The sequence below is a fragment of the Macaca fascicularis genome, chromosome 16, assembly GCF_037993035.2.
Source record: "Macaca fascicularis isolate 582-1 chromosome 16, T2T-MFA8v1.1".
NCBI lineage: Eukaryota > Metazoa > Chordata > Mammalia > Primates > Cercopithecidae > Macaca > Macaca fascicularis.
The window spans coordinates 4,904,014-4,925,788 of record NC_088390.1 but is presented as its reverse complement, the minus strand read 5'-3'; the positions used below and the strand labels follow the sequence as shown (position 1 = coordinate 4,925,788).

Here is a 21,775-nt window from a genome sequence, read left to right as displayed (position 1 = left end):
TTAACCTTTTCGACACCTTTATTTATGAAATGCTTATTGAACAGATACAAAGTTAGTGTCAGCAGGCTGGAGGAGGGAGTTAATATGCACTCCTTCCTTCCCCTGGTGGGGGCTAAAGCCAGAAGTGGCTTTATCCTTCCCTCCACCTTGGCAGCAATGGGCTGGGAGAGGCCCTGGGACAGGGAGGGGGTTCAAGGGCAGGAGGAGGAAGGGAACAATGGGTAGTAGGGCCTGGGGCAGAGCCCCCCTCTCCTGGAGTAAGAGGCTTGACCCTGCTCACCCTGGCAGGAGCTGCGCTTCTCCTCTGCAGCATGGAGAAGTGGTTTGCACTGGGCAGCAGGGGGGGTGAGCTTCTCTGGGACTCTCTCCTGCCTCCCCAGCCCAAGGTTGCGAGTGTCCTCTTCGGCTGTTTCTCATGTAAGGGTCCTCTGTGACACCTCTAATCCCGTTCAGGGATGCCTGCCTCCCCAGATCTCACAGGGCACTGCCCTCAGTCCCTGCGCTTAAGGGGCAGGGAGCCAGACCTGGTGGGGCACAGCAGCTGGTGACCTCTCCCCGACGGGGGCCTCAACTATGTCCACACTTCTAGGGGGATCATGCCCTCCTTGCTACCCAGCGGGGGCAACAAAGACTCATCCTCAAGGAACTTGAGGGGGAAGTGGACCAGGTGGCCCTGGACCTGGGTGAGCTCAGACCGAGCCAAGGGAGGACTGACGGTGGCCAAGGGCTCCACGGCCACATACTCCCGGAGTGTCCGCAGGGAACGCGTGGCATTGGTCGGTAGGCAGCGGAAGATCTGTGGGCGGGGGCATAGATGCCAATAAGGCTTGGGGAGACTCTCCCAACAATCTAAGTCCGACTAGGCTCGACCCCTTCCCCCATGCCATCTCTCCATACCCCCACTGACCCTGGGCCTCTCTCTCTTTTTTTTTTTTTGAGACGCAGTTTCACTCTTGTCGCCCAGGCTGGAATGCAATGGTGCGATCTCAGCTCACTACAATCTCCACCTCCTGGGTGCAAGTGATTCTCCTGCCTCAGCCTCTCGAATAGCTGGGATGACAGGCACCCACCATCATGCCCGGCTAACTTTTGTACTTTTTTTCTTTTCTCAGAGATTCGCTTTTATTGCCCAGGCTGGAGTGCAATGGCGTGATCTCGGCTCACTGCAACCTCCGCCTCCTGAGTTCAAGAGATTCTCCTGCCTCAGCCTCCCAGTCACGCCCAACTAATTTTTTTGTATTTTTAGTAGAGAAGGGGTTTCTCCATGTTGGTCAGGCCGATCTCGAACTCCTGACCTCAGGTGATCCGCCTGCCTTGGCCTCCCAAAGTGCTGGGATTACAGGCGTGAGCCACTGCGCCCAGCCAATTTTTGTACTTTTAGTAGAGATGGGGTTTCGCCATGTTGGTCAGGCCGATCTCGAACTCCTGACCTCAGGTGATCTGCCTGCCTTGGCCTCCCAAAGTGCTGGGATTACAGGCGTGAGCCACTGCGCCCGGCCAATTTTTGTACTTTTAGTAGAGATGGGGTTTCGCCATGTTGGTCAGGCTGATCTCGAACTCCTGACCTCAGGTGATCCGCCCGCCTCGACCTCCCAGAGGGCTGGGATTACAGGCATAAGCCACTGCACCCGGCCTGGGCCACTAAATCTCTTGATAGCAAACGCCCCCAGGCCCTCATCCCCCTTCCGAGAATGAGTGTGTGGTGGGGCTTCTCTCCATCCTACCCTGAGCAGGATAATGCACACATTTCCCCAGGCCACTCTCCCCCTCCCCTCCCAAGTTCCCACCTGCTCATAGATGTTGGCGTTGCTCTCAGCTGTGTCTTGCCACAACTGGAAGAAGTCATCACAGACGGGGTCTCGGAGATCCAAGTCTGGCCGGGTATTTGCTCCAAGAATCACACTATGGGAGAAAGGGGTCCCAGCAGGGCCAGATTAAGATCTTAGAGAACCTGAATGCCAGAAAAGTTACATCGTCCCTACTCAGGTAATTCAAAATTGGCTGGGTGCAGTGGCTCACGCCTGTATTCCCAACACTTTGGGAGGACGAAGCCGATGGATTGCTTGAGCTCAGGAATTCAAGACCAGCCTGGGCAATATGGCAAAACCCCATCTCTACAAAAAAGTACAAAAATTAGCCAGGCGTGGTGGCATGTGCCTGTAGTCCCAGCTACTTGGGAGGCTGAAGTGGGAGGATCACTTGAGCCAGAGAAGTCGAGGCTGCAGTGAGCTGTGGTCACGTCACCGAACTCCAGCTGGGTGACAGAGCAAGACCCTATCTCAAAACAAATAACAAACAAAAAAAAAAAACAAACAAAACAAACGCAATATAAAATAGTAAAATAAGTATAAAAGAAGCCAACAGAGTTCTGATTTGTCTTGACTTTGATGACTACCTTGGTGTTTTAAAAAATTATTTTTATTTTAAATTTTCTTCTTTTTCTGTTCTTTCCCCAATCCTCAGAACCTGTGAAAATAATTACTTTTTTTTTTTTTGAGACAGAGTCTGGCTTTGTCGCTCAGGCTGGAGTGCAGTGGCGCCATCTCCGCTCATTGTAAACTCCGTCTCCCGGGTTCACGCCATTCTCCTGCCTCAGTCTCCCGAGTAGCTGGGACTACAGGCGCCCTCCACCACACCCGGCTAATTTTTTGTATTTTTAGCAGAGACGGGGTTTCACTGTGTTAGCCAGGATGGTCTCGATCTCCTGACCTCGTGATCCACCTGCCTCAGCCTCCCAAAGTGCTGGGATTACAGGCGTGAGCCACTGCGCCCGGCCAAAAATTACTTTTAAAAGATTTTTTTTTCTTTTGGCGGGACACGGTGGCTTACAGCTGTAATCCCAGTATTCGGGAGGCTGAGGCAGGAGAATCGCTTGAACCCAGGAGGCAGAGGTTGCGGTGAGCCAAGATCGAGCCATTGCACTTCAGCCTGGGCGACAAGAGTGAAACTACGTCTTAACAACAACAATAACAACAACAACAACAACAAAGATTTTTTTCATGGCCAGGTGCAGTGGCTCACACCTGTAATTCCAGCACTTTGGGAGGCTGAAGTGGGCAGATCACCTGAGGTCGGGGAGTTCAAGACCAGCCTGACCAACATGGCGAAACCCCGTCTCTACTAAAAATACACAATTAGCCGGGCGTGAAGGCACATGCCTGGAATCCCAGCTACTCAGGCGGCTGAGGCAGGAGAATCACTTGAACCCGGGAGGCAGAGGTTGTGGTGAGCTGAGATCTCGCCATTGCACTCCAGCCTAGGCAACAAGAGCAAAACTCCGTCTCAAAAAAAAAAAAAATTGTTTCTCATTTTTTTTTGTGTTCCTGCTTCACTGATACTCTAAACTGATTAGTCTGCCTATTGATTTGTTTTTTTTTTGTTTTTTTTTGTTTTTTTCTGTAGGCAGAGTCTTGCTCTGTCACCCAGGCTGGAGTGCAGTGGCGCGATCTCGGCTCACTGCAACCTCTGCCTCCTGGGTTCAAGCGATTCTCCTGTCTCAGCCTCCCGAGTAGCTGGGATCACAGGTGCCCGCCACCAAGCCCAGCTGATTTTTTGCATTTTTAGTAGAGACGGGTTTCATTATGTTGGCCAGGCTGGTCTCGAACTCCTGACCTCAGGCAATCCACCCGCCTTGGCCTCGCCAAAGTGCTGGGAAGTGCTGGGATTAGAGGCGTGAGCTGCCGCGCCCAGCCTTGCCTATTGAGAATCTAGGCCGGGCGCGGTGGCTCAAGCCTGTAATCCCAGCACTCTGGGAGGCCGAGACGGGCGGATCACGAGGTCAGGAGATCAAGACCATCCTGGCTAATACGGTGAAACCCCGTCTCTACTAAAAAATACAAAAAACTAGCCGGGCGAGGTGGCGGGCGCCTGTAGTCCCAGCTACTCGGGAGGCTGAGGCAGGAGAATGGCGTAAACCCGGAAGGCGGAGCTTGCAGTGAGCTGAGATCCGGCCACTGCACTCCAACCCGGGCGACAGAGCGAGACTCCATCTCAAAAAAAAAAAAAAAAAAAAAAAAGAGAATCTAGCACTACCTCTACCTCTGGCTCCGGGAGTACCTATGTGGTGCTACCTCTTGTCCTGCTCAAAAGGCAGACGCCTCCATCTCCCTCCCACCCTGTGGCACCCCGCCCCAGCTCTACCTGAAGCAGTGCTTCCGCAGACTCAAGGCAAACCTGCCCGCCTGATACTCCACCCCATTCATGAGGGATGGTTCCGTCTCTGTGTCCTCGATGAGCACGGCCAGCTCACTGTCCCGCTTCCCCAGCAAGCTCCGGTCATTGATGTTTGCAGAACCTGGGGTGGATGTGGGGCACGCTGTCTGCTTGGGGCCAGGGCACTCCCCCCAGTACCCCATCCCCTCTACCAAAGCACTGGCCTGCAACACTCCTTCTTGGACCCTCTACCCCTACATGAGCCTGAGCTGCAGTCTCTGTCATCCCGGCCTCTCATCTCTTTGCCTGTCCCCGCACCCTCTCCCTGCCAGGGGCCCAGATCCGGCACTGACCGATGATGACTGTCCGGTCATCTGCGATGAGCATCTTGCTGTGGATGTAGATGAGCTCCGAGACGGGGTGCCCGCCCAGCTCTCCGTGTGTACGAAGCCCGCAGATGGAAATATAGTCCCGCCATGCTGTCCCCACTGCATACAAGAGATGGGGTGACAGGAGGGGAAGTGAGGGGAGAGGTGGCTCTGTGTGCAGACAGAGCCCTGCCCCACCTCCTCTCACTCCAGAAGCTCTTCCTACATAGAGTCTGGTCTCTCTACTTCTCCCTGCAGTGAAAGGCCAGCTATGGTCTGCGTAGCCTCAGAGGCTCACAGGAATGACAGCCTCCTTCCCCCACCCCCAGGCCTCCAGCGCCCCAATCTCCCTCTCCCAGGGGTCCAGGGCTTGAGCCCCCAGCCCCCAGCACTCACTGGCTGCTTTGAGGCGATGCAGGATTGAATACTCCCCACGACACAGGGTCCTGAGAGGAAAGACAGAGGGAGAGAAGTAGAGGCTGGCAGAGGGGAGGGGAGGTTGGGAGAGGTGGCCCTCCTTTAAGGCCCAGGAGGAAGGGATCAGGACAGAATCAAGAGGGGGACAAGGGTGGGATGGGGCCATTGAGAGCCCTGGGGGGTCACCTGTAAGTAAAATGCAGAATGGCCTGAATGGAGTTGCCACCACCCGTGGAGATATCACCCTCAAAGCCAGGGAGTAAGGGCAAAAGCACGTAGACTCGGAAACACTGCCCCTGTCTGGGGAGAGGGTGGAGTCAGAGGTGCGACTGGTCCCTCCAACCCCACCCCCTTCAACTGGGCTCAGACCACGCCCACAGTCCCCACCTTCCTGACAGTCCACCTTACTTGTGGGCCTTCAGGATTCTGTCCACAATCTCATCGCCCACCTTGTTCAGAACCGTCCGCCCATCTGAGCAGCTAATGAAGAACTGATTCTGGGGCAAGAACCAGAGACAGACATTAGCAGCCTGGCCGCTGGCGCTGTCCTCGGCCTCCAGCCCTGGTCCCAGGCTCCAGGTGTCTGCTTCTGCTCCGGGCCCAGCTCCACCAACCCTTGATGACTGACTCCACTCATTCCCCAGGTCTCTCTCCTGCGACATCCCTTCCATGCTCTCCCCCACCTCCTCCCAGTCAGACCTCAATGTAGAGGAAGTGCCGGCTCTCCTTGATGGTGTGGAGGTAGGCATTGAGGATGGAGTTCTCCAGGGTCCCTGCTGACCAGCGGTCCACTGACCGCAAGACCTAGGGAATGGTGAATGCGATGTGCTTCTTTTCATTTTCTTATTTTATGTTTTTTTTTAGACAGAGTCTCGCTCCCTTGCCCAGACTGGAGTACAGGGGTGTGATCTCAGCTCACTACAACATCCGCCTCCTGGGTTCAAGCCATTCTCCTGCCTCAGCCTCTCTAGTAGCTGGGACTACAGGCACACATCACCACACCTGGCTAATTTTTTGTAATTTTAGTAAAGATGGGGTTTTACCATGTTAGCCAGGATGGTCTCGATCTCCTGACCTCGTGATCCGCCTGCCTCGGCCTCCCAAAGTGCTGGGATTATAGGCGTGAGCCACTGCGCCTGGCCGTGATGTGCTTCTTAACCCCAGGAGAGGACAGTGTAGGGGGCTCTCACACCAGGGAGAGTGGGTTGGGGTGTTGGGCTGAAGGAGACAAAGGTAGGGGCTGGCTGAAGTGGGGGGCCTCACCTGCACAGTGGTGCACTGCCCCCCTGGGAGCGTGAAGGGGAGCTGGTTGGCAGTGCTGGTAGACTTGGGAAGCAGGTAGGGGTACGTGGGAGTCTTGTACTTGGCCTTGGTGGTCTGAAGTGGAGGGATGGCAGAGTCAGCAGGAGGTGCTGAGCTGTCTCTAACTCCCTCCCTCCCTCCAGCCCCCACCAGAAGGAATGAGCACCTTGGTGAAGTTCCAGCGCTGGATGAAGTGCCGGGCGAGGTCCCGGGCAGGTAGGCCGTGGACGACCACCCCAACGTCCCGCCATGGCATCCGTGGGGTCGTCTCCCTGTCAATGAAATCTGCGAGGTCCCGGGAGAGTCAGGGGAGACGTCAGGGCTGGACTCCTGGGGACACTTGGGGCAGGGAGGAGGAGCCTGCCAGAGGGAGGGCTGTACCACCCTTGACCCCTCTCATCCCATCCTCAGTACCAGTCCCAGCTTCTGACCCTGCTCTCAGCTCTCTGGGGTTTTGGCGGGTGGGAGGCTTCACCTTCGAAAGGCCGGTCGAGCTGCACCCAGTCCTTGGTGATAAGATTGCTGTAGTCCTTGCCCAGCCAGAAGAATTGGTTGTGAGAGAGGTCTGGGGTGGCCGGCGAGTCTGGGCACGGGGTGGGAGGCTGTAGGGGGAACACACCCAAGCCAGGGGCAAGGGGAGGTCATGGGGCTGTACAGAGCCAGGGCCAAAGAGAGGAGCACTGAAAGAGTGAGAGAGACGGAGAGGAAGAATGAAACAGAGGGTCTGATTCCCCAGCCCTCCCCTCCAGCCGACTTTGACACTTTTAGAGGAATGGGGTGATGGTCAGTGAAATGGGGAAAGGACTGGGTTACAGCCCTTTCTTTTTTGAGACGGAGTCTTGCTCTTGTCACCCAGGCTGGAGTGCAGTGGCACGATGTTGGCTCACTACAACCTCCGCCTCCTGGGTTCAAGCGATTCTCCTGCCTCAGCCTCCCGAGTAGCTCAGATGATAGGCACCCGCCACCATGCCAGGCTAATTTTTTTGTATTTTTAGTAGACACGGGGTTTCACCATGTTGGTCAGGCTGGTCTCAAACTTCAGACCTCAGGTGATCTGCCTGCCTCAGCCTCCCAAAGTGCTGGGATTACAGGCATGAGCCACGGCACCTGGCCGGTTACAGCACTTTCAAAGTGGGTTCTTGGGGTCCCAGAAAGTTTGAGGAACCCTGAGGTGGGCAGGGCCTGGAATGATTGAGGGGGTAAGGCTGGAGTCGGGAAAAGGTGTGGATTGAGCTTATCTGAGTTTGGGGGTGCTTAGGAAGGCCTCAGGGGGATTACCTGGGAGGCAGCTGATTCAGAGGAGTCTCCAAGGTCAGTCAGTCGGTAGTGCAGGTCATCCCAGCGGCCATAGGCAAGGTCCAGTCCCCCCAGGAATGCTACCACTTGGTCCACCACCAGGAGCTTCTCATGATGGGCCCACAGCGTCACTTGGTCTGGGTGACGCATCACCTGGAGCAGGCATGGAGGGTTCATGAGGTGGGTTTAGGTGAAGGAAAACAGGAGGTACTGGGAGGGAGAGAGGAAAGATGGAAAGATGAGACCGTCAGGAAGCAGGAGCACTGGGGGCGGGGACAGTGTGGGGAGGAGGGCTGTCATGGGGGAGGGTCTCTGAGGCCCAGAGTCACCTTTATGTTTGGGTGCAGCAGCATCAGTGCCCTCTTGCTATAGCCACTGTTGATGCCCAAGGCCAATTCCACTTCCTTAAACAGCAGAATGGACACGCGGACACCCTCCTCCTGGTGGTGAGTTGGGGAATTAGATCCCAGTGCCTCTCCCAGAGTTGCCCCTTTCCACACTCCCAAACCCTTTCTACGTGGGTCCCTCCAGCCTGTCTGGAGATCCTAGAGGCTCTGCCACATATGCCCTGCTTTGCTGCTTGCAGCAGACTTAGACTAAATGTCATCTGTGTGCTCACCCACTCACCCATCCACATATCTATCCACCTACCCACATATCATCCATCCATCTATCTTCCCAAGCATTTACTCATCCCTTTATCTACTGTCTATCATTCATCCATCTACCCGCCTACCCTCCTAGCCCTCCACCTTTCCAACTCATATCCTTCCATCTATCACCCTTTCTGTCCTCTATCCATCCACCTGCCCACCCACCCTGCAACATCCATGCATCCTTCTTCCAGTCCATCAACACCACACATGCCCCTCCATGGCAGGTACTGTGCCTTGTAGTGGAACAATGATATTAACTAGTCCAGTGAAAGAGATAGACATGTACACCCCCAGATAACACAATAAAGTATTATGTTTACTGGGAGGGAAGTCTCTGCCAGGTGGAGGGAGCATGAAGAGGAAGGTGTCAGTTCTCCTTAGGGCAAAGGGAGAGGGCGGAGGTGATGTCTGACAGGCGCTGGGCCAGGATGGGCACATTTCCCTCCCCTGAAGCCTCAGACTCCCTATCTTCTCCCACGCTGCAGCCCTGCTAATGAACCTCCACCCATAGGCAACCCCCTCCCCCTGCAGCCCGACGGCTGTCCTCACCGCCTTCCTCTTGAGCATAATGTCCAGTCTCCAGTCATCTGAATGGGCCGGACGCTTCAGGTAAACCTCAGGACTCAACCTGGGATTCAGGGCAGTGGATTAGGGGCAAACAAAGCCCCAGACTACCAGCCGTACCCCCCTTCTCCCCCTTCCTCCGAGGAACACGCTGACCTGCCCCAGGCTCTATCCTGCCCCATCTTATTGGGGCCTTTCCCACTCACCACCAGTCTGTGATGAAAATCTCCTCTTGAGCTCGAAGGATGGCATCTGCCACAGCAGCAAAGTAACCTGCCCCATTCACAAACCTGGGGGGAGGCCAAGCCAAGGAGGTCAGGGGAGTCAGAAGCCAGAAAGCTCTGGAGAGTGAAGACCGGAGGACAGTCATGGGTCAGAGGTGACAGCAAGGTCAAAGATCAGGAATGATCAGAGAGCACAAGCGGTATCAGACATATCAAAATAGTGTTTGCCCATATACGCTAAATACAAATAAAAATTACAAAAAGACACAATAACCTAATCAACTAAAGAATGGGGGGATTACTACATCATACATAAAGAACACCAATAAGTCGACAAGAAAAAGTCACATGAGCCAACGGAAAAATGAGCAAATCGTAAGAACTGACAGTTCACAGAGAAATTAAAATGGCCAGTTGTGGCAAATGATGTTCTGTTTCACTAGTAAACGAAGAAGTTAAAATGAAATTACATTGAAAATATCCATTAGATGGGTAATAATTAAAATCATTAGTAACATTCAATATCAGCATATTAGCATATCAGAATGTTATTCAATATGCTGGGGAATATTCAGTATGCTGGGGAAGTGGGTATTCTCATAGACTACGGGAATATAACTTTTAGGAGACAATTTGGCAGTATCAAAAAAGAAAAAAAAAAATATATATATATAGCTTTTTTGAGATGGTGTCCGGTTCTGTCACCCAGGCTGGAGTGCAATGGCACGATCTTGGCTCACTGCAACCTCCGCCTCTTGGGTTCAAGTAATTTTCCTGTCTCAGCCTCCCAAGTAACTGAAATTACAGGTACCCGCCACCATGCCTGGCTGATTTTTGTATTTTTAGTAGAGACGGTTTTTGCCATGTTGGCCAGGCTGGTCTTGAACTCCTGACCCCAGTGATCTACCCGCCTCGGCCTCCCAAAGTGCTGGGATTACAGGCATGAGCCACAGCGACTGGCCAGCAGTTATCAAAATATTAAATGCACATAGCCTTTAATATCATTAAATATGCACAGTAATTTTACATCTAGGAATACAACCTACACAATGCTTAGGCAAAGATCATGTTCATCGCATTGTGTGTAAGAATGAAAAATGGGAAATAATCTAAGTATCTAATCTCTCACACATGTATTAAGTGAAAAAATAAGTCACAGAAGAGGGTGCATGATCTCATTTATGTTGAAACAAAAGTAACACATGCCTGCACATGTGAAAATATGTAGGAAGGCCAGGCGAGGTGGCTCATGCCTGTAATCCCAGCACTTTGGGAGGCCAAAGCGGGTGGATCACTTAAGGTCAGGAGTTCATGACCAGCCTGGCCAACATGGTGAAATCCCATCTGTACTAAAAATACGAAAATTAACTGAGCATGGTGGTGCATGCCCGTAATCCCAGCTATTCAGGAGGCTGGAGGCAGGAGAATCGCTTGAACCCGGGGGGCAGAGACTGCAGTAAGCCGGTATCATGCCACTGCACTCCAGCCTGGGCGACAGAGCCAGACTCCATCTCAAAAAAAAAAAAAAAAAAAGGCCGGGCGCGGTGGCTCAAGCCTGTAATCCCAGCACTTTGGGAGGCCGAGACGGGCGGATCACGAGGTCAGGAGATCGAGACCATCCTGGCTAACACGGTGAAACCCTGTCTCTACTAAAAAATACAAAAAACTAGCCAGGCGCTGTGACGGGCACCTGTAGTCCCAGCTACTCGGGAGGCTGAGGCAGGAGAACGGCGTGAACCCGGGAGGCGGAGCTTGCAGTGAGCTGAGATCCGGCCACTGCACTCCAGCCTGGGCGACAGAGCGAGACTCCGTCTCAAAAAAAAAAAAAAAAAACCCAACCAAACAAACAAAAACAACCTCCGTCCATGACTGCCCTGTGCCTGTGATATTAGCACACGGGAGCCTGTGAGATCAGCTGCCACTGACTCCCAGCCTCTCCTCTGACTGCTCCTCCTCACTCAGTAACAACAATATGTCCTGGTGGTTCCCAAACGCCCTGAGCTATTTCTGTCTTCTCTGCCTGGACTGTTCTGCATTTTCTTTATCTCGTATAGTTGCATGAGGATCAGCAAGTGTACGCTGTTCCCATGCAATCACCAGTCCTATCAAAATATAGGACATTTTCATCGTCCTGGAATGTTCCCTCGTGTGCCCCGTTTGATTGCCCAGACAATCTTTGCCCCGTACCCTGCCACAGGCAACTGCTGATCTGATTTCCATCGCTGTGGATCGGTTTTGGCTGTTTTAGAAGTTTATAGCCGGGCGCGGCGGCTCACGCCTGTAATCCCAGCACTTTGGGAGGCCAAGGCAGGTGGATCACAAGGTCAGGAGCTCGAGACCAGCCTGGCTAACACGGTGAAACCCCGTCTCTACTAAAAAATACAAAAAACTAGCCGGGTGAGTTGGCGGGCGCCTGTAGTCCCAGCTACTTGGGAGGCTGAGGCAGAAGAATGGCGTGAACCCGGGAGGCGGAGCTTGCAGTGAGCTGAGATCTGGCCACTGCACTCCAGCCCGGGCGACAGAGCGACACTCCGTCTCAAAAAAAAAAAAAGAAGTTTATAGCCGGGCGCGGTGAGCTGAGATCAATAGAGCAAAACTCTCAAAAAAAAAAAAAAAAAAAAAAAAAAGGAAAATGTTTGTTAAATGAAGGACTAAATCAGATTTGAGAAGATCATAGAGAACAGAGAGGGTCAGTATGGTACAGGGGGGTTTAAAAAGTTACAGGAGGTTACAGACGTCAAGGGTCAGAAGAGATGACCAAGTCTGAGGGTCAGAAAGGTCAGAGCGAAATCAGAGAGATCAATGTGGTTAAAGATATCAAAGATCAAGAAGATTAAGGGCCGGGCGCGGTGGCTCAAGCCTGTAATCCCAGCACTTTGGGAGGCCGAGACGGGCGGATCACGAGTTCAGGAGATCGAGACCATCCTGGCTAACACGGTGAAACCCCGTCTCTACTAAAATACAAAAAAAACTAGCCGGGCGAGGTGGCGGGCGCCTGTACTCCCAGCTACTCGGGAGGCTGAGGCAGGAGAATGGCGTGAACCCGGGAGGCGGGGCTTGCAGTGAGCTGAGATCCGGCCATTGCACTCCAGACTGGGCAACAGAGCGAGACTCCGTCTCAAAAAAAAAAAAAAAAAAAAAAAAGAAGATTAAGGAAGTCACAGGGTGGATCGCTGAGGTCAGAAGGGTTCAGAGGAGATAAAAGAGAGGGTGAAGGACTCAGAGACAGGGGGTCAAGAAGGCCACAGAAGGGATGTCAGTGTCTCACCACCGGGCCAAGGTCCCAGGCCGGGATGGGGCGTAGCTGTCATGCTGGTGCAGGTGTAGGAAGTCTCTGCCTGGGCCCCGTGCCAGCTCAGTGATCTCTTGGGCCCACCACCGTGCCTGCCGGTAGCTGCTGCACTTGAGAATCAAGGACCTGGATGGGAACGATGAGATGGACCATAAATCCTCGCCCTCCATACATATGATCTTGCCCAGAGACCTCCCCTTTCTTTCTCACTTCCTCCCTTGGTCCCTAATCACAACTCCACAGAGACAGGGCGTGTATGTATCTGCCTTATTTGTTTATTTATTTTTGAGACAGAGTTTAGCTCTTGTCCCCCAGGTTGGAATGCAGTGGTGCGATCTCTGCTTACTGCAACCTCTGCACCCTGGCTTCAAGCGATTCTCCTGCCTCAGGCTCCCCAATAGCTGGGATTACAGGCCAGCACCACCACGCCTGGCTAATTTTTGCATTTTTAGTAGAGACAGGGTTTTACCATGTTGGTCAGGCTGATCTCGAACTCCTGACCTCAGGTGATCCGCCCGCCTCGGCCTCCCGAAGTGCTGGGATTACAGGCATGAGAAACCATGCCTGGCCGTATCCACCTTACTCACAGTTGGAGCCTAGTATTGTATCAGCAACCAGTATTGTACCAGGCACTCAGGTTTGTTGAATGAACAAATGAACAAATGGAATTTCCTTTATGTCAGCAGTTCCTTTCCTGGGCTTCTACTAATCCCCTTTCTCTGGGCCCAGTCTCTAAGAGCAGTCCCAAGCATCTGGCTAGACCAGTTCCCTGGTTCAAAACTATGTCCGGATCCCGGGAGGTGGAACAGCCTTCCTCTCTACTGTGGTCTCTCTTACTCAACCCCCAGCAGGGCTGCAGGCTGGCTCACCACTCAGCCGGTGTCTCTCACCCCAGGGAGGCCTCACCTGTGGGAGGTGTCGATCCGCACTCCGTACCGTGCCTCCGTGCTCCTTTTCCCCACCTGCACCTCAAAGCCGGGGTCAAAGAGCTGAACAAATGAGATGGCACCCGTCTCGAGGCACATGTACAGCAGGAAGGAGTCCTTCACCACCAGCCACCTAGAGCAGAAGGGCTCCCTGTGTTCCTCTCTGCCCTCGAAATTTTATTCCTCACCCCCACCCACTGCCCAGCTGCTGGGCCATAGCCCTTACCTCTTGGACCAGCGATAACAAACTTGGTCTCGGCCACAGCAGGTGAGGCCAGGAACGCGGTGGCCACCTGAGCGCTTCCGGATCGTCCCCTCCCTGTGGGGCAATCAGGAAGAGAGGCTGGATGAGGACTCCAGACCCCCAGCCCACCCTGCACTGCTTGCCCCATTCTCAGGCAGGGAGAAATTAAGAGGGATGTCTACAGATGCCTGGGTGAAGGGGGCCAGACACTCACAGCCCTTTGCAGCCCAGGTCTGGGATAAAGGACAGCTGACTGACTTCCAGGAATTCTGTCTGCAGAGGAAAACAAAAGGCCAGAGGAGATACCTGGCTTTCAGCTCCTCAGACCCTGGGGCCCCTGGCCCTCCTCCCCCTGAGGGTCTGATGATCCTGCTCCACATCTAAAATCAGCTCCTGGACCTTACCAAGGCATGGTAGTTGCGATAGAAAGACATGGTCAAGAGGCGGTTGAGGTAATTCTCCAGGTATTTCTAAAGTGGAGATGAGAGAGAAAAAGACAGATGGGACCAGAGTCATTTGCACATCCAATGCCTTCCCAGAGGACCTGGCATCTGGTCCCACCTGTTTGCTGGCTGCATGTCTGGTAGAGCCCTCAGGACCTGCCCGGGGTAGAGAGGGCATCTCTCTGTTGGCTGCATCTTGGGCTGGAGAATAGGCAACGGCAAAACTGTGGAAAGGATGGATGAGGTTCAGGTAAGAGCTGGGAGGCTGGGTGCTCTGGTTCCTGAAAACACTGGAGATGGGGCTTGGAGGAAAAGAAGAGGCCTGGAGGTGGCCAGGTGTGGTGGCTCATGCCTGGAATCCCGGCACTTGGGGAGGCTGCAGCAGGTGGATCACTTGAGCTCAGGAATTTAAGACCAGCCTGGGCAACACAACAGCACCCCATCTCTACAAAATATACAAAAATTAGTTGGGTGTGGTGGCTGTGGTCCCAGCTACTCGGGAGGCTGAAGTAGGAGGGTTGCTTGAGCCCAGGAGGTTGACATGAGCCAAGATCATACCAGTGCACTCTAGCCTGGGTGACAGAGGGAGACCTTGTCCAAAACAAAAACAAAAACCAAGCAAAAGTCCTAGAGTCTGGCAAAAGGAAGGCCCCCTACCCTGGGAATGGAGACTAGAAAAGGGTGAGGCTGCCAAGAGTATTTTGGGCATCCCGCCCAGCTGAGATGCTGGCACAGAACCATGGACAGGGAAAGCTGAGCAGGGAAAGTTTCCTGGTAACTGGGGTCAGGGGAGGGGCCCAGTGGCCAGAGTTGCAGGGAGGAAAGATTGTGGCCTGGGGGTGAGACAGGCAGAAAGGAGGGTGGGGGGCACCTGCCCTCTACAGGACTCAGTCTGATTCCCCTCACCGAGCCAGAGGGAGCAGACTCATCAAGACTTTGTGTCTCAGGAGGTCCCGATGCAGCTCCTGAAAATGACGGAACTTCTTCTTGGTTGTCCAGGTAAAGTCGCCGTGAGTCAAGCGGACAGAATACAGAGTGCAGGTTCCTACCTAGGGGTGTGAGGAACTGAATGGATGACCCCCGTGTTGAGTCCCCGCCTCCCCACTCTGGCCAGCTCTCCCTTTCCCTCTTCCCTGGGGCCAGCCCAGCCACCTTGGATCCATTCCAGGCCGCCCTCCCTTTCCCCCTCCCTGGGGCCAGTCTGGCCACCTTGGATCCGCTGGTGTATCTTTCGGTGCCCACCACCTGGGCTGTGACAGGGACCCCAGGTGCGAACACCAAGGGGTGCACTTTCAGAGGCTGAAGCTCATAGATGGCCAGAAACGGGTGCATCCGGTCGGCTGGGAAGAAAGAAAGTCGAGGAGTGTAGACCCCCACAGGCCCCAGCCCCCTGGCTCCCCACGCCTCTCCTCCCCGAGGGCCATCCATATTCCCTGTGTACCTGGGTCCTCTCCCTCCCTCAGAGTGTCCACCTCATCGGACTCCATCTGGAGCTGGCTGGAGTCCAGTTCGTCCCCAGTGGGGAAGAGGCTCTCAGGGGTCGCCATCATCCTAGGAATATAGGGAATCCTCAGGGAGGCGAGTTGCCCTGCAGCACCCGCCCCCCATCCTAACTCCTGCAGGTCCTCCATCTCTTCCAGGTCCTCCTCTTCCCCCACAGACTCCTGACCGCCCGCTGATGACGACCGACCAGTTTGCAACGCCCCACCGACCCCTTCGAGCCCCCATCCGCTATCTTAGTCCTTCATCCACAATCCCAGTCCCAGTCCCGCTCCCCGACCCCCGCCCCGTCCCGTAACCAGAGACCCGGGGAACACCCAGCCAGGCCCGGAAGGCTCCGACCTGGGGCGGCACAGCAGCTGCGCGGGGAAGCGGCCCCGGGTGGTCGGGAGAGCGCGGGGCTACGGGGCTTACGCCAGGCCAGGAGGGCCGGGGGCAGGGGTCCAGGCAGGAATGAGGAAGTTACGCGATCCCCGCCGAGGGGAGAAACCCCGAAATCTGAGCGTGCGACTGAGTCTGGAGGCTCCGCAGCCCGAGCCCTTTCCGTCCCCGCCCGATTCCCGGGACCGGGGACCCCCGCGCGCCCCTTCCCGGCCGCCTCACCCTGGCAGACGGAGCCAGCGCCCGCGCGGGTTCCCGAGCCAAGCGAGCAGAGCGGAGCCGGAGCCGCAGCCGGAGCCCACGCCCCAGCAGGCCGGGGCGGGGCTGGGGCTCAGGGCCTGCCCTCGGGGGCGGGACGGCCCCCGGCCTCACCTCCGCGGGATTCTCGTCTGTCCTGTCCCGCCCCCGCCGCCCTCGGCCCGCCCCGCCGCCCCGCCGCCCCGCCGCCCCGCGCACCACCGGGAGCCCGGGGGCTGCACTGTGCTCTGCAGGGCCGCGGGGCCGCGCAGCTCTCTCGGTGAGACCGGCAAGTGCTGCAAAGCGTCGGGGCTTTCCGCGCCGTCGGTCCCAGCGTGCCCGCCCGCCGGGGCACCCCGCGCTGCGCGCATCCTTCCGCTTGGCTCCCGCCCCGGGCCCCTCCAGCCGCGGGCGCTGCCTCGGCCCCCGGGGACACGCGCCTCCGCTGCGGGAGCTGCCGGTGGGTGCCCCTCTCCCAGACTCGCTGCGAGCCACGTTCGACCTAGCCCAGATAGCGTTTGTACCTGGAAGGAATGAGGGCGTAAAAGGCCCGAGGGGTGGTGGCTACAAACCCATTAGTGTAAGAAAGCGGGCATTCTTTCATTCATTCACCAAACATGTATTGCGCGCTTACTCCTTGCCAGACACTGAGCGTATGGTAGTAAATAAGATGGTTACGGAGCCTGCTCAGCTGGAATTGACAGTCTAGGGGGGAAATAAAATTTTTTTCGGGTATTAAAATACAAGAGATTTCAATCTTTTTTAAAAAGCAGATTTATTTTTCTCTTCTTTTGATAGACATGTGTGTTTCCAGTTTTGCCCGTTGTTTTAGCTCGTGTAAACATCCCTGTCTTTGTGTGGATAGTTTTCCTTTATCTTGGGTAACTAGCGAGTGGAGTTGTTGGATCATGTAAGTGTATGTTTAACTTATAAGAAACTATCACACGATTTTTTTTGAAATGGTTGTTACAGTCTAGATTTCCAAAATCAGTGTATGGTGGTTCCAGTTATTCTATGGCATAGCCAACATTTGATATTCTAAATCTTTAGCGTTGGCCATTGAATGGATGTCATAGGCACACCATTGCAATTTGATTTGCATTTATCTGGAGATCAATGATATTGACCATGTTTCATGTGCTGATTGGCCATTTGTATGCATTCTTTTTTTTTTTTTTTTTTTTTTTTTTGAGATGGAGTCTCGCTCTGTAGCCCAGGCTGGAGTGCAGTGGCCGGATCTCAGCTCACTGCAAGCTCCGCCTCCCGGGTTCACGCCATTCTCCGGCCTCAGCCTCCAGAGTAGCTGGGACTACAGGCGCCCGCCACCTCGCCCGGCTAATTTTTTGTATTTTTTAGTAGAGACGGGGTTTCACCGTGTTAGCCAGGATGGTCTCGATCTCCTGACCTCGTGATCCGCCCATCTCGGCCTCCCAAAGTGCTGGGATTACAGGCTTGAGCCACCGCGCCCGGCTGTATGCATTCTTTTATAAAGTGCCTATTCAGTCTTTTGCTAATATTTATTTATTTATTTTTTTTGAGACGGAGTCTCACTCTTGTTGTCCATGCTGTAGAGCAGTGGCACGATCTCGGCTCACTGCAACCTCCCCCTTCTGGGTTCAAGGGCTTTCCTGCTAATTTTTGTATTTTTAGTAGAGACAGGTTTCACCATGTTGGCCAGGCTGGTCTCAAACTCCAGACCTCAAGTGATCTGCCCTCCTTGGCCTCCCAAAGTGCTGTGATTACAGGCGGGAGCCACCATCCCCGGCCTTTTGCTAATTTTTTCTTTTCTTTTTTTTTTTTTTTTGAGAGGGAGTTTTGCTCTTGTTGCCCAGGCTGGAGTGCAATGGCGGGATCTCGGCTCACTGCAACCTGCGCCTCCCAGGTTCCAGCAATTCTCCTGCCTCAGCCTCTTGAGTAGCTGGGATTACAGCCACCGGCCACCACGCCTAGCTAAATTTTTGTATTTTTAGTAGAGATGGGGTTTCACAATGTTGGCCAGGCTGGTCTGGAACTCCTGACCTCAGATGATCCACCCTCCTTGGCCTCCCAAAGTGCTGGGATTACAGGCGTGAGCCACCACGCCTGGTCATAAACTTCTAAATTTAAGGCAAAAACAATCTATAGTGATGGAAATCAGATCAGTAGTTGCCTGTGGCAGGGTGTAAGGAAAAGATTGCCTGTAAAGGGACACGTGAGGGAACATTCCAGGATGATGAGAATGCCCTATATTTTGATAGGAGTGGTGATTGCATGGGAGCATACACTTGTTAATACTCATGGAACTGTACGTTAAGATGTGTGCATTAAATTGTATGTACATTTTTGCTTCAATAAAGTTCATTGAAAGAAAAACAAGGCCGGGCGTGGTGGCTCACGCCTGTAATCCCGATACTTTGGGAGGCCGAGGTGGGTGGATCACGAGGTCAGGAGATCGAGACCATCTTGGCCAACGTGGTGAAACCCCATCTCTACTAAAATTACAAAAAATTAGCTGAGCATGGTGACGCGTGCTACTTGGGAGGCTGAGGCAGGAGAATTGTTTGAACCAGGGAGTCGGAGGTTGCAGTGAGCTGGGATAGTGCCACTATACTCCGGCCGGGTGACGGAGTGAGACTCCGTCTCAAAAAAAAAAAAAAAAAAAAAAGACTGTGTAACTCGGGCAGTATGTGTCATCAGCAACCTCACGTTTCCCACATTGTGGTACCTTCACGGAATGATGAAACAGCCCCTGTACAGCTTTACTTACGGGCACTTAGAGTCCTTGGCTAGGATGCTCTTGACTAGAGGGTCTCTGACTAGAGGACCAGAGCCTCGGCTCTGGCCACCCCAAACTGGCTGAGGGCATCGATGCTTGGGGACATGCTTCAGAAGCTCAGTGTACTGGTTAAAAGAGTAGATTCTGGCTGGGTGTGGTGGCTGACGCCTGTAATCCCAGCACTTTGGGAGGCTGAGGTGGGCGGATCACTTGAGGTCAGGAGTCCGAAACTAGTCTAGACAACATGGTGAAAGCCCATCTCTACTAAAAATACAAAATATGACTGGGGATGGTGGCGGGTGCCTGTAATCCCAGCTAATTGGGAGGCTGAGGCAGGAGAATCACTCGAGCCCTGGAGGCAGAGGTTGCAGTGAGACAAGACTGCACCACTGTAATCCAGCCTGGACAACAGAGCAAGACTCCATCTCGAAAAAAAAAAGAGTAGATTTTGGGGTCAGACTGACTCAAGGTGAGGGTTGTGAGGTGGGCATGGTTCCTACTCTGTACTGCCTGCCTGTGTGACCTTGGGCAAATTACCTTGCCTCTCAGTGCCTCCTTTTCCTCATCTGTAAAACCAGGATAGACTTACCAGCAAGGGACTTACCTCAAAAGATCTTTGAGGCTGGGTGTGGTGGCTCACGCCTGTAATCCCAGCACTTTGGGAGGAAGAGGCAGGCGGATTGCCTGAGGTCAGGAGTTTGAGACCAGCCTGGCTAACGTGGTGAAACCCCGTCTCTACTAAAAATACAAAAAAATTAGCCAGGCATGGGGGTGCACACCTGTAGTCCCAGCTATTCCGGAGGCTGAGGTAGGAGAATTGCTTCAACCCGGGAGGCGGAGTTACAGTGAGCCAAGATCGCGCCACTGAACTCCAGCCTGGGCGACAGAGTGAGACTCTATCTCAAAAAAAAAAAGATCTTTGACATGATTAAGTGAAATGAGATAACATGTAAAAGTTCCTAGCATTTACCTGACACAGCATCATTAATCAATTATAACCATCTTCATAACAGGGGACAGGAACCATCAGACCATTTAATGAGAATCTAACATTTCCCTGGATAATAAAGTTTCTTAGTCTAAAAAAATAGAGTATTCTTTAAAGTCTACATCTTGGGCACTCCAAGTCTCATTCTAAAATACAAACGAATCCCCAGCCGTGTCCAGCCTGGTGCCAAGTTGTCGGGCATTGCTATAGTGAAATTTTACTGTATCTGTCACGGCACCTCTGCATCTGTCCCTGCCGTGCTACCTCTCCCAACCACCTCCTGCTTCTCCATGGGGATCAGAAAGGACCCCCAAATTAATGGGGCATAAAAATAGGTGTCTGAATGGGAGTATACCCCAGCCCTTTCTTCCCCCCTCCTCTCCCCATTCCATCCCTGGCGCCTATAATCACCAGGCGGTCTGAAGCTAAGTGGTAGTTTTGCCCATGGTGGGGGGGCTCGGAAACCACACCCCTCTCCCGGGAGCCCTCCTGGCCATTCCCCACTCCAGTTGCCTCCACTGTTGAGATGGGTCTGAAGGGGGCATGGTGTTTCCCATGGTGCGGGTGCCGGAGACAGCGGGGGACTGAAAGAGGAGCAGGTATGGGGTAGACTGAGGGTAAAGTGGGGCTGTCAGGCAGTCAGACAGACAACTGCATCGCAGGGAGAGAGAGAAATGCTCAAACCACCAAAAGGAAAAGGCACATTTGTCTCCCTGGGTGGGAGGTGGGTCACCAAAGTCCTCACAGGACTGGCTAAATACTTTGTGGGGCCCAGTTCGAAATGCCTAAGAGGGGCCCCTCATTAACAATTTAAGAATTTCGGCTGGGCGCAGTGGCTCACTCCTGTAATCCCAGCACTTTGGGAGCCCGAGGTTGGCGGATCACGAGGTCAGGAGATGGAGACCATCCTGGCTAACACGGTGAAACCCCATCTCTACTAAAAATACAAAAAATTAGCCGGGCGTGGTGGCGGGCGCCTGTAGTCCAGCTACTCAGGAGGCTGAGGCAGGAGAATTGCTTGAACCCGGGAGGCGGAGGTTGCAGTGAGCCGAGATAGTGCCATTGCACTTCAGCCTGGCAACAGAGTGAGACTCTGTCTCAAAAAAAAAAAAAATTAAGAATTTCAAGATGGTGATAGCAGAACCCTATGCCAAGCACGGTGGCCCTTTTGAGTCTGGGGATCCTATGCAATTGCACAGGTCACATGCGTGTGAGCCAGCTCTGCTTGCTCTGCAACAGTCCCTCTCCCTCTCCCTGCTGCTGTCACCCACGCTCCTCACTGGTCCCCAGGCCCCAGGTGTCTTCCCTGCTTCCCTCCTCAACCCTGGGTTGGGGGCGAGGGAGGAGGTGAACCCTGACCTACAACTTCCTTCTTTCCTCTCCCATCTTTTAGGCCTGAGTCCTGCTGCCCCTCCAGATCCCAGTCCAGCTATAGCCCCCATCATGGCTGAGGGAGGGGTACCCTCGCCAGGGCCTGGTGCCTACTTCAGCAGGAAAGCCCGACTCTCCTTCCGCCACCAGCTGCATGACATAGCATCGGCCAATGACTCCACCATTTGAAGGGGACAAGGAGCTGAACCTCCAGGAAGGCTTAGCAAGCTTCCTTCCCCAGACTTCTCAGCGATCCTAATGTCCACCTCCCCAAGTCCTTTCTAACCTTCTCATTAAATATGTTCGTAGTTGCTAAGTGCTGTGTGTGTGTGTGCAGGGGAAGTAGATGGGGCCAAGGCTGCAGGGCTGGGTTATGGGGCTGAGATGGGAAGTGTTGCCTATGGTGGAGTGAGACACAGGAATGATGAATATGAGGCAGCTCATCTCATGCAGAGCCCAGGTGTGACAAGTGGGAAAGTAAGAATTGGCTGACATCAAGCTTCAGAGTTGAGTGTGCTGAAGACAGTCTGGGGTGGCTGGGGGCTGGGCAGGATGGCAGATGGGATGAGAAAGCATATTCATTCAGTAAAATGCCGAGTATCTACCCCTGCCAGGCATGGAGGAGATATCAATGAACCAGAAAGAAAGAATTCTGTCTT

At 53.8% G+C, this 21,775-nt stretch overlaps 2 protein-coding genes across 15 annotated transcripts; one reads left to right on the top strand and one right to left on the bottom strand.

Moving 5' to 3' along the window:
* On the bottom strand, positions 1-16,430 carry PLD2 (phospholipase D2). 14 transcript variants are annotated; one of them, XR_012425167.1, is made up of 25 exons: positions 16,222-16,430; positions 15,326-15,435; positions 15,094-15,224; positions 14,791-14,933; positions 14,003-14,108; positions 13,846-13,911; positions 13,656-13,714; positions 13,424-13,516; positions 13,178-13,330; positions 12,248-12,397; positions 8,962-9,045; positions 8,741-8,819; positions 7,865-7,975; positions 7,518-7,688; positions 6,715-6,919; positions 6,406-6,524; positions 6,201-6,314; positions 5,637-5,741; positions 5,346-5,434; positions 5,124-5,237; positions 4,917-4,966; positions 4,506-4,640; positions 4,141-4,294; positions 1,788-1,902; positions 1-796 (listed from the first exon to the last, which is right to left on the bottom strand). XR_012425167.1 is itself a non-coding variant. In XM_065532260.1 (25 exons), the coding sequence occupies exons 1-25, from the start codon at positions 16,371-16,373 to the stop codon at positions 572-574; spliced, it is 2,955 nt and encodes a 984-aa protein (XP_065388332.1). In that variant the 5' UTR covers positions 16,374-16,430; the 3' UTR covers positions 1-571. The 14 variants fall into 14 exon arrangements, 7 of the variants coding, with proteins under 7 accessions (XP_065388332.1, XP_065388334.1, XP_065388333.1 ...); XR_012425168.1 differs by having other exon boundaries at positions 5,387-5,434; XR_012425164.1 differs by having other exon boundaries at positions 5,387-5,434; positions 6,715-6,841.
* Positions 14,671-21,429, top strand: C16H17orf114 (chromosome 16 C17orf114 homolog). The gene is made up of 2 exons (XM_045376345.3): positions 14,671-14,883; positions 21,139-21,429. Exons 1-2 carry the CDS (start codon positions 14,841-14,843, stop codon positions 21,303-21,305), a joined length of 210 nt encoding a protein of 69 aa, XP_045232280.1. The 5' UTR covers positions 14,671-14,840; the 3' UTR covers positions 21,306-21,429.
* Positions 21,430-21,775: the final 346 nt, after the last annotated feature.

What these genes read in the sequence shown, in the direction of transcription:
- PLD2 (XM_065532260.1), bottom strand. Translation starts at nt 16,373, where the DNA reads ATGCGCGCAGCGCGGGGTGCCCCGGCGGGCGGGCACGCTGGGACCGAC. An exon ending in GACATGCAGCCAGCAAACAG is followed by an intron (nt 13,912 to 14,002) that starts GTGGGACCAGAT and finishes TCTCCACTTTAG; the next exon opens with AAATACCTGGAGAATTACCT. An exon ending in GGCACTTCCTCTACATTGAG is followed by an intron (nt 5,435 to 5,636) that starts GTCTGACTGGGA and finishes TTCTTGCCCCAG; the next exon opens with AATCAGTTCTTCATTAGCTG.
- C16H17orf114 (XM_045376345.3), top strand. Translation starts at nt 14,841, where the DNA reads ATGCAGCTCCTGAAAATGACGGAACTTCTTCTTGGTTGTCCAG. An exon ending in ACTTCTTCTTGGTTGTCCAG is followed by an intron (nt 14,884 to 21,138) that starts GTAAAGTCGCCG and finishes CCCATCTTTTAG; the next exon opens with GCCTGAGTCCTGCTGCCCCT.